This window comes from Aethalodelphis obliquidens, unplaced genomic scaffold (assembly GCF_003676395.1).
Source record: "Aethalodelphis obliquidens isolate GAN/ISIS:26980383/991018 unplaced genomic scaffold, ASM367639v1 scaffold26, whole genome shotgun sequence".
Taxonomy (NCBI): Eukaryota; Metazoa; Chordata; class Mammalia; order Artiodactyla; family Delphinidae; genus Aethalodelphis; species Aethalodelphis obliquidens.
Genome location: NW_020837970.1, coordinates 18,620,708 through 18,636,212, shown reverse-complemented (window position 1 = coordinate 18,636,212; position 15,505 = coordinate 18,620,708). Strand labels below are relative to the sequence as shown.

General features: G+C 47.9%; 1 protein-coding gene across 7 annotated transcripts in view; it reads left to right on the top strand.

Moving 5' to 3' along the window:
- Positions 1-12,844, top strand: part of CELF6 (CUGBP Elav-like family member 6) — a 30,949-nt gene extending 18,105 nt beyond the window's left edge. For 2 of the 7 annotated variants that reach the window (XM_027123521.1, XM_027123528.1), the window contains 9 exons: positions 8,936-9,064; positions 9,166-9,245; positions 9,403-9,546; positions 9,658-10,024; positions 10,247-10,309; positions 10,565-10,645; positions 10,732-10,875; positions 11,498-11,653; positions 12,494-12,844. In XM_027123521.1, the coding sequence (XP_026979322.1) occupies positions 8,936-9,064; positions 9,166-9,245; positions 9,403-9,546; positions 9,658-10,024; positions 10,247-10,309; positions 10,565-10,645; positions 10,732-10,875; positions 11,498-11,625 (1,136 nt within the window). In that variant the 3' untranslated portion in view covers positions 11,626-11,653; positions 12,494-12,844. The remainder of the gene's footprint in view (positions 1-8,935; positions 9,065-9,165; positions 9,246-9,402; positions 9,547-9,657; positions 10,025-10,246; positions 10,310-10,564; positions 10,646-10,731; positions 10,876-11,497; positions 11,654-12,493) is intronic. The other 5 variants (XM_027123523.1, XM_027123526.1, XM_027123524.1 and 2 more) reach the window with 5 other exon arrangements.
- Positions 12,845-15,505: the final 2,661 nt, after the last annotated feature.

Here is a 15,505-nt window from a genome sequence, read left to right as displayed (position 1 = left end):
GTGCCTATATTTTACATCCTGTGGCATTGAACAGTACACTTTTTTATTTTTTCAATAAATTTATTTACTTTTGGCTGTGTTGTGTCTTCGTTGCTGAGCACGGGCTTTCTCTAGTCATGGCGAGTGGGGGCTACTCTTCGTTGCAGTGCACGGGCTTCTCATTGCGGTGGCTTCTCTTGTTGCGGAGCGTGGGATTTAGGGACGCAGGCATCAGTAGTTGTGGCACGTGGGCTCAGTAGTTATGGCATGTGGGCTCTAGAGCGCAGGCTCAGTAGTTGTGGCACAGGGGCTTAGTTGCTCCGTGGCATGTGCTATCTTCCCCAACCAGGGCTCGAACCCGTGTCCCCTGCATTGGCAGGCGAATTCTTAACCACCGCACCACCAAGGGAAGTCCTTTGAACAGTACACTCTTAAAGGAAAATTAATCTAATTTTCCAAAGTGAAATTATCTCATAATATACTAAAGGCGCCCATTTCTTTTTATATATATAAATTTGTTTATTTTATTTATTTATTTATTTTTGGCTGCATGGGGTCTTTGTTGCTGTGTGTGGGCTTTCTCTGGTTGTGGTGAGCGGGGGCTACTCTTCGTGGCGGTGCGCGGGCTTTTCACTGTGGTGGCTTCTCTTGTTGCGGAGCATGGGCTCTAGACACGCGGGCTTCAGTAGTTGTGGCTCACAGGCTTAGCTGCTCCGTGGCACGTGGCATCTTCCTGGACCAGGGCTTGAACCCATGTCCCCTGCATTGGCAGGTGGATCCTTAACCACTGCGCCACCAGGGAAGCCCAAGGCGCCCATTTCTAATTAAATATACACAGTGCCAAAAACTTTTCCCTCAGCATTTGTGTTCAATTGAATGTGAACATTAAAATGTTTGCCTGAATGAAAATTCAAAGTTCATGTATTTCAAAATGTTAAATTAACCTCAAATTACATGAGGTCAGAGCTAGGGATCCCTAAATCCCTCAGACAATGGTAACTAAATAGATCTATTTTATCTGCTCTTCAGCATGGAGACTGTGGTTGATTTTTCCTAACTTAGATTATCTCTACTATGGAAACACTAAAAATAAGTTGAACTGTAAGTACCAATCATATAGGGAAAGTATTTTTTAGTTCTAAGGCAAAATCTTCAAAATCACTGAACTCCTGTATTTTCTTTCCTATCTTTCAAATTTTATAACATAAAATCAATAAATTCATAAGTCACAATTGTGATTGCTCTGTCCCCAACTTGGCTGTATTTTTTACTTAGCAAATATTTACAGATCCAAGATGCCTATGGTACAGAAATAGTTTAAGTAATAAATCCATGCAATCTTTTCACTTTAAGGGTTTGTTTTTTTTTTACTTTAAAATTTAAAACTTTCTCTGAGGTAATGCCTCTGTTTTTTAATCTTCACATTTGGTTTAACTCAAAAGCCAATTATCTGTCATCACATCAACCCTCCTATAACCATCCTATAATTGTTTAATTTCTGCCTGAATTTGCAAGGGTTTGTTTAAATATCAGCCTGGATTTTGAGTAATAAACATATATTACTATCGAACTAAGTAAGCCATCTTTTCCAATTTTTTTTCTAGGATTCCATTCTATTCAGTGTTTAACAACCAGACTTTAAGTTAAAGTTAAATTTTGAGCTAGAATTTTCAGAATTTCTTAATACTGGGACATATTCTCTGGCCTAAATCAGACACGGATCTTAGCAACAACTGTTCTGTTAGTCAGTTGACACTCATATCTGTCTTTGATCCTCACACTGATTTAATTCTAAAAAGTATTCTTCCAACTAAAACCTGACTGGATAAGGCTCACAGTACTGCATAAGACCTGGTAATGTCAAGTTAATGTTTCACTTCCTGAAATGCATTCTACCTCCGAAGGAAAAGAGTGGTGCTTTCCTTCAGTTTGACTCAGAGTGGATCACCCAAAGCTAATTGTTGTAACACTTTTAGGCCATGGCTGTGTCTGAACCTCTGACAAGCCCTTCAGGTACAAGTGTATAGCCCACAAAAGAAAAATGCATCTCTGGAGGCTGAGATCTTCTCTCTTAAGGGAACCTGAAAGCCCAGGCTTGGTCTACCTTTCTTACTCGCCTCCTGGCTCTCCTGGATCAGGATTAAGGAACAGTGGAGTCTCTGTTCTTTCTTAATCTAAGTCCCTATTTTTCAGGCCTCCTCCTTCACTGTATTTTTTTTTAATTGGGGTAAAACAGACATAACATCATCTTTACTATCTTTACCATTTTTAAGAGTACAGTTCAATACTGTTAGCAATACTCACATTGCTGTGCAACCTTCAGAACTTTTTCATCTTACAAAACTCAAAGTCTGTACCCATTAACCAATAACTCTCCATTTCTCCCTCCCTCCAGCCCCTGGCAACCGTCTTTTTGTGACTGGCTTATATCACTTAGCATAATGTCCTCAAGTTTCATCCATGTTGCAGCATGTGTCAGAATCTCCTTCCTTTTTTTTTTTTTTTTTTTAACGTCTTTACTGGAGTATAATTGCTTTACAATGGTGTGTTAGTTTCTGCTTTACAACAAAGTGAATCAGCTATACATATACATATATCCCCATATCTCCTCCCTCTTGTGTCTCCCTCCCACCCTCCCTATCCCACCCCTCTAGGTGGTCACAAAGCACCGAGCTGATCTCCCTGTGCTACGTGGCTGCTTCCCACTAGCTATCTATTTTACGTTTGGTAGTGTATATATGTCCATGCCACTCTCTCACTTCGTCCCAGCTTACCCTTCCCCCTCCCCGTGTCCTCAAGTCTATTCTCTACGTCTGCGTCTTTATCCCTGTCCTACCCCTAGGTTCTTCAGAACCCTTTTTTTTTTTTTTTTAGATTTTTCCTTCCTTTTAAAAGCCAAATGATATTCCATTGTACATATGTACCATATTTTGTTTATCCATTTATTGCTTGATAGACATTTAGGTTGCTTCTACCTTTTGACTATTGTGGATAATACTAAGGTGAACGTGAGTGTACAAATATCTCTTTGAGACTCTGCTTTCAATTCTTTTGGATATATACCCAGAACTGGTATTGCTGGATAATATGGTAATTCTATTTTTAATTTTTTGAGGAACCGCCGTACTGTTTTCCATAGCGGCTTGTACCATTCAACATTAGTGCACATACATACATAATTTCTCCACATCCTTGCCAGCACTTATTTCCCCCCCGCTTTTTTAAAATAGCAGTCATCCTAATGGGTGTCAGTTGATATCTCATAGTTCTGATTTGCACTTTCTTAATTATTAGTGATTTTGAGCATCTTTTCATATATTTGTTGGTCATTGTATATCTTCTTTGGAGAACTATCTATTCAGATCTTTTGCTCATTTTTAAAAATTGAATTATTTTTGTTGTTGAGTCATAGGAGCTCTTTATATATTCTGGATATTAAACTTTTATCAGATATATGGTTTGCAAATATTTTCTCCCATTCTGTAGGTTGCCTTTTCACTCTGGTTGTGTCCTTTGATGCACAGTAGTTTTAAAATTTGATGTAGTCCAAAATTTCTATTCTTATTTTGTTGCCTGTGATTTTGGTGTCATATCCAAGGACTCACTGCCAAATGCAAGGTCATGAAGCTTTCCCCCTGTTTCTTCTAGGAGTTTTATAGTTTTAGCATTTATGTTTACATTTGATCCATTTTCATTTAATTTTTGTATACAGTACAATGTAAGGGTCCAACTTCATTCTTTTGTATGTAGATGTCCAGCTTTCTTAGCAACATTTGTTTAAAAGACTGGCACTCTTGTCGAAAATCAATTGACCATATATGTGAGGGCTTATTTCTGGCCTTTCTATTCTACTCCATTGGTCTAAATGTCTCTCTTTATGCCAGTACCACACTTTGATTACTGTAGCTTTGTAATAAGTTTTGAAATCAGTTAGACTGAGACCTCCAAAATTCTTTTTCCCCCCAAGATTATTTGGCTATTCAGGATCTCTTGAGATCCCGTATGAATTTTAGGATCGATTTTTCTGTTTCTCAAGAAAATGCCACTGAAATTTTGATAGGTATTGCATTAAATCTGTAGATTGCTTTGGGTAGTACTGACAACTAACAACATTAAGTCTTTCAATTCATGAACATAGGATGTCTTCCATTTATTTGTGTCTTCTTCAGTTTTCTTCAACAATATTTTGTAGTTTTCAGGATACAAGTCTTTTGCAGCCTTGTTTAAATTTATTCCTAAGTATTTTATTCTTTTTGATGCTAAGTGAAATAGTTTTCTTAATTTCATTTTCAGATTGTTCATTGCTAGTCTATAGAAACACAACTGATTTTTTGGTTGATTTTTAAAAATAAATAAATTTATTTATTTATTTATTTTTGGCTGCGTTGGGTCTCTGTTGCTGTGTGCGGGCTTTCTCTAGTTGCAGTGAGCGGGGGGCTACTCTTTGTTATGGTATGCGGGCTTCTCATTACGGTGGCTTCTCTTGCTGCGGAGCACGGCTCTAGGCCCGCGGGCTTCAGTAGTTCTGGCATGCGGGCTCAGTAGTTGTGGCTCCTGGGCTCTAGGGTGCAGGCTCAGTAGTTGTGGCACACAGGCTTAGCTGCTCCACGGCATGTGGGATCTTCCCAGACCAGGGCTCGAACCCATGTCCCCTGCATTAGCAGGCAGTTTCTTTTTTTTTAAATAAATTTCTTTATTTATTTATATTTTTAATTTTTGGCTGCGTTGGGTCTTCGTTGCTGCACACAGGCTTTACTAGTTGCGGTGAGTGGGGGCTACTCTTTGTTGTGGTGTGCGGGCTTCTCATTGCGGTGGCTTCTCTTGTTAAGGAGCATGGGCTCTACATGCACGGGCTTCAGCAGTTGTGGCTCGTGAGGTCTAGAGTGCAAGCTCAGTAGTTGTGGCACACAGGCTTAGCTGCTCTGCGGCACATGGAATCTTCCCGGGCCAGGGCTTGAACCCATGTCCCCTGCATTGGCAGGTGGATTCTTAACCACTGCGCCACCAGGGAAGTCCCTGTTGATTTTTTTAATAGGAGAACGTTGCTGAATTTGTTTCTTAGTTCTAATAGTTTTCTTTTGGAATTAAAGCCGTACTTGGGCTTCCCTGGTGGCGCAGTGGTTGAGAGGCCGCCTGCCGATGCAGGGGACGTGGGTTCGTGCCCTGGTCTGGGAAGATCCCACATGTCGCAGAGCGGCTGGGCCCGTGAGCCATGGCCGCTGAGCCTGCACATCTGGAGCCTGTGCTCCGCAACGGGAAAGGCCACAACAGTGAGAGGCCCGCGTACTGCAAAAAAAAAAAAAAAAAAAAATACACAAAGCCCTATTTGATACTCATCAGATCTGATCAGGAGACTTTGTTTCCCCTGGATATTTTCTTCACTCATTTCCTAGTCTTCCTTGGATCCTTATGCTGCAGTCATCACTGAGAATGTCAAAGCATCAAATGCTGCCATCAATAGGATCTCCTGGGTTGGTATTTGGATGGAAAGGTGGACTGGTAATTTTAGGATGTGTCTGATGGTTGGTACCCCAATGCGATTTCTTGTCCCTGCACTGTTTCTACAATCATGATATCCCACCAACATGGAAGTGAGTGGTTGTGGGGGGCTTAGAAGCCAGAAACTTGGGACTCCTTTGGGCCAACTTGGGCAGAGCCTTCTTTCTAGAACAGCATCTTGATACCTTTCCTGAGGAAGATGGCGTGGACTGACTCTGACTCTGGGCTTCCAACCCCATCATTTGTTACCTTAGAATCCCTGTACGATCAGCTGTGCAAGACAGCTTTATGGAGATGAACCTCTAGGGTCCAAACAACTTGATTTGGGTTCAAAAAAGCATTTGGTAGAAGAGCAAGGAGTATACACAGGTGGCCATCATGAAAATGCAGTTACACCGTTCAACTGTGTGTCTTTCCAACTATGTCTCAACTCCACACTGATGCTATCTTCCAATTCCATCCACTCCAGGAAAGTTGAGCCTCCCAGTTTGAATTTCCTTCTTTCTAGGGACCCACGCACCACTCATGGAATGATTTTATTCAGACATTTCCAATCTACCTCTTACAGAATCCTTTTCTACCAAACTGGTATAGTTTGACCTAGAGGATATTGCATTTTCTGGGCTAAATCCCATCATCTCCATCTCTCTGGGAGCATGCATCGGCCCTGAAAATCTTCAGGGGTGTGGATTTGCGGGCTACTCTCAGGAGTCTAGCCTGTAATTCTCTTTGACCAGGTCTCTTAAGAAACTTATCCCACCATTTCAGGATCATCTGATGCTTATATTCACTGTGACCCAGACCATCCTCCTGTCAAACACCATGAAGGTCCCTGTAAAGTGGCAAAGAGGACACCAGGATTCAAGGTGACAGCTGTGAAATGGGCAGCATAGAGATTAGCCCATAGCCCAACCTCATTTCAATTTCAAATTCTGTACAGCCCAGTAGTCTAGAACCATAGAGTCAGTGCCCTATCATGGAAATGGAAATTCTTAATTTGGGAGACTCTCACTGGAACAGAAGGATCAGAGAATTTCATGGTCTGTGACATGAGCTGTGACTGACCACCATCATCAGAAAAGAGCAGAAAGAGGAAGAGCAGATGAAGGATCGGACCACTGTTCACACAAACCTCTTTACTGTCCTGGGGGCTCCATCTCAGCCATGACCTCTCTCTTCCTACCTAGGGCTACCTGGATGCTGTTCCATGTGGCATGACAGCTTACCTAGGTGCTGTCATCATCTTGCAGACCCTACCCAATGTCACAGCTGCAGTATAAATTAGGGCATCATGAAGCCCTGAGACTCTGGAGACCCTAGGATCTTCTCCAGCCCCTCCTGGGCCTCTTGTAGACGCATGGGCATAATTTAGTTTCATAGCTCAGAACAATAACAATCTCAGAGGGTTTGATTCCCTGACCAAATAGGGCCTGTCTTCCAATGTCAAGGCAAAGCCACCATCAGATTAGTCAAGAGAATCATGAAAGACCTTTCCTGACTTCTCAGGTTCCTGAAGAGAATGATCTCAGATGCCTCTTCATGCACCATGTGGAATTCTATTTTCTATCTTTTAAGTCAGTGGTTTACAAAGGACTTTCCTTGGAGCCCCCTCTAGGGAGTACCAGGGGAAGATGAAGCAAGAGGAACTCCAGCCCTCCTCCTACTTTTCTGCCTTTTCCAAGCAGTTCTACTTTTCTCTTACATTTTGAGCTTCATCCTAATATTTTTGTTAGAACAATGGATTTCACAGCTGTTTTAAAAGGTTAGGAAACCAGTGATCCATTCCAAGGGCACTATTCTGTGGCTAACCCTCCCAGGAGTGAAGTATACCCACTGCTTTGTACTCTTACCACAGATGGTTGGTACCTCTACTGGAATTCTGGCCACAAGTACATTATCTATCCTTTCCCCATCAGGATTTCTGGGCAGTAATCCTCTGGACAGAGGGCAGGATTCTGCTGAAACACACTCTGTCCCATGTAAGCCACAGCTCCTGCTCTCCATACAGACACAGCATGAACAGGCAGGCGACAGATACCAAGGTACCCAGGGCAGCCTAGGCTGAACCCCACAACATCCAGGTGAAATATGGACACACACACATAGCCTTGTTGGAGATTCCCTCCACTGCTAATTTCGGCCTTTTCACTTTCCTTTTCACTGTCACCCAGGCTTCAGTGTATGACCTTCACCAGCCTTGTTTCCTTTGCACTCAGGATCCAAGGACCCCCATCAGCCTGGCCAAGCTTGTCAAAGAGTGAAGGAGTTTGGGATGGGTTTTCTTGGGCTTCAGGATCTCAGAGGTGAAGTCTGAAGCCAGATTCCCACCCACTCTTTCTCTCCCAACTTGTATTACGCCGATGAAGCCCCATCTCAAAATCAGAGACTTACCTTGGTGCAGATGAGAGAGGCTTTGACAGCAGGACCTGTGGGCTGGGCTCCTCTATCACACACTCCTGGATAGTGCTCCTGAGGCCCGACTTGCTGGATGTGCAGCTAAGCCCTGGTTTCCAGCCCCAGCTCTCCAGCTTTCTCCAAGGTCACGGGGCCCAGCTTACGGCCCCTCTCTGGGCATCTCTACCATTCCCATAGGAAGGGTGGACACAGGGAAGGATCCTCAGGTGGCCATCCAGGTCTATAGGCAGAACCTGTTCTCCCATAGCATGAACAGCTGGGGAGAGATCAAGGCAGGAAAACAGGGGAAGTCAGAGAGGAGGCAGCAGGGCTCAGTGAGGGCCCTGGAAGCTCACTGAGGGAATAAGGGAGGTAAGGAAAGGGGTCATGAGTTCAGTAAGCATAGTGGGCAAAATGCCAATGTTGGAGGATCAGGAACCCAAGCTTCCTGTTCTCTTTAGGCCTTTGGGAGGGGCATGCAGGTTGAGTTGGGTGCTGGAGTTGGGGATTCATCATTCCAGTGCTCATGGTCTGGGGTTGAGGCAGTGCAATGAGACAACTGCTTTCTGTGCTGTTTTTTTTGACCCAGAATCCTGGACTCTAGCCACTGCCATCAGGCTTATCAGGAGGGTGTACTTATCTTCTCCAGACCCAGTATGAATACAAGGACTCCTCTGAGGACTCCCCTCCCTTAACAGGGCTGAAATGGTCCAAAATAGCATTTCCCAGACTCTAAGAACAGAAAGGTCAAACATATAAAATGATGCATGTAGGGCTCTATCCAACCAAAAATATGGACTGAATCATTCCCACAAGAGCAACAATGAGTTCCAGGACCCAGGTTTTCCTGATGTAAATCTGGAGTTTCTCTCCTCCAGATCTGTCTGTAGGTCATCCTGCCCCTCAAAGAAACCCAACCTTGTGGCCCCAAGTGAGTAGGGCCTGCTCACTCACCTCTTCCCAGAGCCAGACCGTGGTTAACTACCTTCCTAGGCTCCTCCTGTTACTCTGGGGAGCCCAAGAGGTCTTAGGGTTCCCAGGTGACTCCTGGATTTGTCCCCAGAGGACCGAAAACTGTTTGTGGGTATGCTGGGCAAGCAGCAGGGTGAGGAGGACGTCAGACGCCTGTTCCAGCCCTTTGGCCACATCGAGGAGTGCACCGTCTTGCGGAGCCCTGATGGCACCAGTAAAGGTGACTTGAGCTGACCCCTGGATTTCCTGATGACCCCGCCTCACTCCGGACCACATGACCCTTTGGCCTCTGTGACCTGAGCCACCTCTATCCTGCCCCAGGCTGTGCCTTTGTGAAGTTCGGGAGTCAAGGGGAAGCTCAGGCGGCCATCCAGAGTCTGCACGGCAGCCGGACCATGGCGGTGAGGGCGGGCGCCAGGGCCCGGGGTGAGACCAGGGGTCTGGGGACTGGCTCCTCTTCCCCACATGCCGGGGAAAGGGCCTGAGGAGCAAGGCCCTCGGCCCAGGGCCGGGGCTGAGGTCTAGACCCGTCCTTGCAGCCTCCCCTGCCTTACCCAGGGCGCCTCGTCCAGCCTCGTGGTCAAGCTGGCGGACACGGACCGCGAGCGCGCGCTGCGGCGGATGCAGCAGATGGCGGGCCAGCTGAGTGCCTTGCAGCCGGCGCCGCTGCCGCTGGGGGCCTGCGGAGCCTACACCACAGCTGTAAGTGCCTGGCCTGGCGGGCGCGGGCGGGCAGCGGGTGACGGGGGGTGGGGCGCCGGGGCAGATGCCCGCCGCTGGGCCCTCCACACCCGGCCTTCTTCCCTCCCAAAGATCCTGCAGCACCAGGCGGCCCTACTGGCGGCGGCGCAGGGCCCAGGCCTCGGCCCGGTGGCCGCAGTGGCGGCACAGATGCAGCACGTGGCGGCCTTCAGCCTGGTAGCCGCGCCGCTCTTGCCGGCTGCAGGTACTGCGCGCAGGGGGCGGGGCCCGCGGCGGGGGCGGGGCGAGGCGGGGCTGCGGCCTGACTCTTCCACTTCCTCGCCACCTGCAGCCAATTCCCCGCAGGGCGGCGGTCCCAGCACGCTTCCGGGTCTCCCGGCGCCCATCGGGGTCAATGGATTCGGCCCCCTGACCCCCCAGACCAACGGGCAACCTGGCTCGGACAGTCTCTACAATAACGGGCTCTCTCCTTACCCAGGTGGGCCCCCCCCACCCGCTCCGCCCAAATCTCCCCCAAAATGGAGTGGGGAGCGGGGGTCTGGGGGGGGGCGGGTGGCAGGGCCTGGTCTCCTTGAGAAGGGACTCCTCCTCCTTCCCTGCTGCCTCTCACAGCCTCCCTCCACACTCCCTGTGTTCTCACCTTACCCTGCCCGCCCACCAGCCCACCTTCACTGTGGGCCTTGCGCCCCTCTCTCCCCAGCCCAGAGTCCCGGCGTGGCTGACCCCCTGCAGCAGGCCTACGCTGGGATGCACCACTACGCAGGTTTCACTTGGCGCTACGCGGCCTGGGGGGTTTGAAGGGCCCCAGAAAGTAATAGGGAGATTTGGGGGTGGGGGGGTTAGGCTCTGTGCTGAGGAGTCCGACCCTCCTTTCGCCCACCCTTGGACCCAGAACGACCTTTCTAGGGGTGAGGGTTACTGTGCACTGGCTGAGTTGGTCAAAGGTGGCCAGGCAGATGGGGCCCTGATTGGGGGTGGCTCCTGGGGGGTCACTGCCCACTCCCACCTCTGTCTCCAGCAGCCTATCCGTCGGCCTATGCCCCAGTGAGCACAACTTTTCCCCAGCAGCCTTCAGGCCTGCCCCAGCAGCAAAGAGAAGGTGAGGGACAGGGGTCTGGAGATCAGGGCCTGGTGGGGCTGGACTCAGGATTCCTCCCCTGAACCAGCCTGCTCCTGTTCCTGCAGGCCCCGAAGGCTGTAACCTCTTCATCTATCACCTGCCTCAGGAGTTTGGTGATGCAGAACTCATCCAGACATTCCTGCCCTTTGGAGCCGTTGTCTCTGCCAAAGTCTTTGTGGATCGAGCCACCAACCAGAGCAAGTGTTTCGGTGAGCTGAGCCCCATCCCTAGGCCTCTCCCACTCCCAACTTCGAGATTCCTTACAGACCCTAAGACTGTACCTCCGGAAGTCAGTGACTCCTAGAAACTGAGTGTATAGCGCTCAACAGAGTCACAGACCAGTGATGAGGCTAAGCCCAGACAAGGGACAAGTCTATTTCAGGTTCACCTGGGAAGGTCAGGTGTCTGGTAGATCTTCAACCAGGTTAGGCTTTAGAGTCTAGCCAGGGCAGGTGGAGTCTGGGTCTGGGACCAGAGATCCCCTCCAACTGCAATTCAGAGGACCAGAATGGGGGCTGTGGAGAGAGAGAGTTTTCCCACGCCAGGGAAAGACAGGGAAACACCCCATCAACACACTACCTGCCTCCCCAATACACACACTCAGAATTACCTCCTGTCCTTCCAAGAATCACACGTTTAGGAAACTCAGGCCACTTGCCTGTGTAAGTACGAGCATGTGTCCGTGTGTGTGCACACATGCAAACACTGGAGGGTGGAGGAGTACTGATTGATGGAACTGGCCTGAGGGGGCAAGGAGAAGGGGCTGGTCATAGAGAAAGGAGGCCCTGCCACGCAGAGTTCCCAGCTAACCTCTCTGCACACACCCTCCAGGGTTTGTTAGCTTTGACAATCCAACCAGTGCCCAGACAGCTATTCAGGCCATGAATGGCTTTCAGATTGGCATGAAGAGGCTCAAGGTCCAGCTAAAGAGGCCCAAGGATGCCAACCGGCCTTACTGATCTACTCTCACTGACCAGCCACAGAAAGGTGAGTCCTTAGTGGACCCCCGGCAGATGGGGCCTGAGTGATGGAGGCGCTCCCAGCTTTGATATTCCTTTTGGGATGCTGGGGGCACCGGCCCCTGAAAAAGTCTGGGAGAGAAGAGCCAGGAGTTAGGAGGAATCCTCAGTCTGAGGCTGTGTTTTTCCTTCAGTCTAAGGACTGAGATAAATTAGACAAAATTCCTGCCCCCACAGTCTGGGAGAGACAATTACAGTAAGATCCAACCAGTTCGTTCCACTCCAGAGATAGCCACAGGGGACCATAGTAGAGAATTCCTGTGTGGGGAGGGCAGAGGGGTGGAGAACGAGACTAGAAAAGTAGGTTTGTGCTAGCTTGTGAAGGGTTTTAAAGGCCATGAGTTTGGACTTTATCCTGAAGATGGTAGAGGACCACTGAGGAGTTTAAGCAAAGAAGGGACAGGATGTAACGGCTGGGATAATGGCAGTGAACTTGGAGATGAGGAGAGAAGCAAATACACTGAAGATGCAGGATCTACAGGGTGTGGTGGTGATGGGGAGGGCTATGACAAGCTCTCAGGTTTCTGGCAGGGCCGGCTGCCTGCGACTTTTAGAGATTGCTGTCTCAGAAGATCCACAGGACCCTGCCTCACTTGAACTACCCCCAGGGAGCACTCTGGAGGGGGTGCTGGGCTGAGGTCATCTGCCCAGGGCCCAGGGTCTGGCTTCAGTGGAAGCCTGAGGTCCAGCCACTCACCTGTCACGGATAGGGCAAGCTGCTCTTCTTGTCTTGCCCTCCAGAGTGATTTTTTCCTTTTTTTCCCTTTCTCTCTCCTTATCGATTAATACCCAACATTGGAAACTGAAGAGTGAGAAGAAAGGAAAAGAAAAGCACAGAAATGCTTGAGCAGCCCTTCCTGAAGGAGCAGCCACAGATGGAGGTGGACCCAAGGCCAGTGCCTGGGCTCAGGCCACTTTCAGGATTGTTTTCACCAAGTGGGTTGTTCTGTGCCTGTGATGTAGAGCTCAGGCTGGCAAGGCCGCTGGGGCTGGCTGAGGAGTGACTGTCTAGGGGAACCAGCAGAGGGCCTTGGGGGGTGCCAAGGGCTTCTCCACAAGGGAAGCCTAGATTTACTTCTTTCAAAATCATATCATTCCTTAGAGTTTAGGGACCAAAGGACTATTGCTTTTTAAAGAATTATATATATATATATATATATATATATATATATATATATATATACACAAAGAAACAAAAAAATCACAAGAAAAACAAAAAGGACAGTATAGAATCTAATAAAAGCTGCCTTTAAATATCCCTAGGAGGCAGGGTGAAGGAGACCCTTGAAGGCCCCAGCCTAGGCAGAGGAAGGCTGTGGAAAGATGGTTCTGTGTCTCATTCCCTCTTAACGCCCCCCACCTCCACCCCACCACCCTTTAAAAATAATGAAGGACTTGAGGTCTGGGCTCATATGCAGGTAACAAGAGAGTTATTGAAGCAGTGAACCCACAGTTCCCAAACTCAGAGAGCATCCATGAAGAGGCCTCAAGGAGGAGCTCTGGCCTGCCCTGCTCTTTGCCACCCCGAAAAACCCCTTAAGCCAGCAGGGGTGGGAACCTGCCTTTCCTTCTTGACAGGCTTTCCCGTGGAACCACTGCTTCCTCAGGCAGGAAGAAAGGGAGTTTGGACTGCCCCAGCCTTTCCCTTCCCCATCCAGTTAGACAGAGGCCCTGCCTTTGGCTGAGCCGAGACACCTCCTGTTTCCCCTCACCTTGAGCCAGCCCCAGTGTCCCCTTGCTCCAGACCACCTTCTGTCTCTAAGTTTGCCCACCGGTAAAGTAGATTCAGGATATGTGTAGAGGGCTGTGACAACAGACTTGGAAGGTTCGCTACTGTATATACTGCCATTGAGAAGGGGATAATTTTCAATTATGTAGAAGCTTCAGAATTTAGAGGTCCCTCTTTACCCAGGACCTGGGAGGGAAGTAGATGTTTTGCCAAAATACTTCATCATTCCTTTAAAAACTACATCTTTCCTATGCAAGAGTGTCTCAATGTGCTTATCCAAGGTGCTTCTAGATGGTGAGCAGTGTTCAGCTTAGAAGTGGTGTGTGCTCTGTCTGTCTGTCTTTGTCTGTCTGTTGTATACAGTGGGTACCATATAAAGCTGATCGATGGTGGTGCTTCCTGCCTGCTTCTGTGAGATGGGCAAAAGATTCAGCTTAGAGCACCATGACTCACTTGCCTTGGTCAGCCTTTCCTGGGCCTGCAGGGCCTTGCACATAACTTTTCCTAGGAGGATAATTTTCCCTCTACCCCACAGACCTGGATCAAACTAGTCTGGGGCCCCAGCTGTGTGGTGGGCACTCTGGTCCCTAGATGTTGCTGAGACTGGAGGCCTCTGATCTGATATCACATCAGACAATAAAGCATGTGGGGGCGGGGGCGGCGGGTTCCTCCTTAATAAGAGTTTCTAAGAAAATTTGTTCCCACCTGTTCCTCTGTCTTTGACTCGTTTTTGGAGGGAATGGAATGAAAAATAACATTGCCAGGTAAGGTGTGGTAGTTCACAGGGCTGACACGTAGACTGACCACCCTGGACACAGATGGGAATGTTAACACCTGCACATTCAAACAGCTGTTCACATGGAGGCATAGAGGCATAGCACTGCTAGGTGCTAAGCACTGAGAGCTGGGGGAAGGACGGTCCGATAATGTAGTGATAATGGAGGGCCCCAGAGAGCCTGTGATAGCAAGAAGAGTACCGAATTCAGACTTGACTGGTAAGGCAGGTCAGAGAAAGGTTTACTGAAGAAGATGAAGGAGGGGAAGGGTCTTCGAGAATGAACTGGCACATATGCACAAAGCCATTTGGACAGCCGCATCATGCTGATAAATTATTGGCAAGAAATCATAATGATTACCGTTTATTCAGTGCCAATTATGGGGCAGACAGTGGGCACCAAGATAAGACCCTTTCCCATTTCTAACTCTACCCTGAACCTTAACTCATCAAGTCACGTCAAGACACAAACCAAAATGGCATTTGAAGTATCTTGTTTCATGGTTAGGGGCTGGCAGGCCATGTATAAATGTTGCAGAGGTTGGCAGGACCTAGATCAGGGGGTCGGCAAACTATGGCCTGTGGGCAAATCTGGCCTACAGCCTGCTTTTGTATGGCCTACAAATAATGTTTTTTCTACATTTTTAAAGGGCTGTAAAGATAAAACAAAAAAGAATATGAGACAGAGACCATATGTGGCCCACAAAGCCTAGAAGATTTATCTGGTCCTTTAGATAAAATGTTTGCTGATCCCTATAAGCTCATGGAAGACGTGTATAATGTCTAATGAGTTTAAGCAACAATGGTGTTTGTGTCTCTGTTGTGTGTGCATGTGTTAGTCCAAATCCTTTCAGCTGTAAGTGTCAAAAACCCAACTCAAACATGTTTAAGCCAATAGGAAATTAGTTGGCTTACTTAATTGATAAATCAAAGGATGTATCTACCTTTAGGCATGGCTTGATCTAGGGGTTCAAATGATGATGTCTCCATCTCTCGGCTCTGCTCCCTTCTGTTTAGTGGCCTCGCTAGTTCCAGCTCTAAAGACCTTGGGAGGACTTTGGCCAGAATGGACATGTGGCTACCTCTAGGGTGGAAGAGTAGGCCACCGTAATTGACAACTTCACAAGGACTGTGTGGAGGGGAGAACTGGGTCTTCAAAAGAAGGGATGATGGGCAGATAAGCAATTTGCATCCACAGTATTCCTCCCCTTTATTGTTCACCTTCCACCTATACTTTTCTGGACAAACATACACTTTCAAAAATGTGCCTGCCTAACAATGCAATGTTCCTAGGCTCAACAAAAAACAGTCACCCA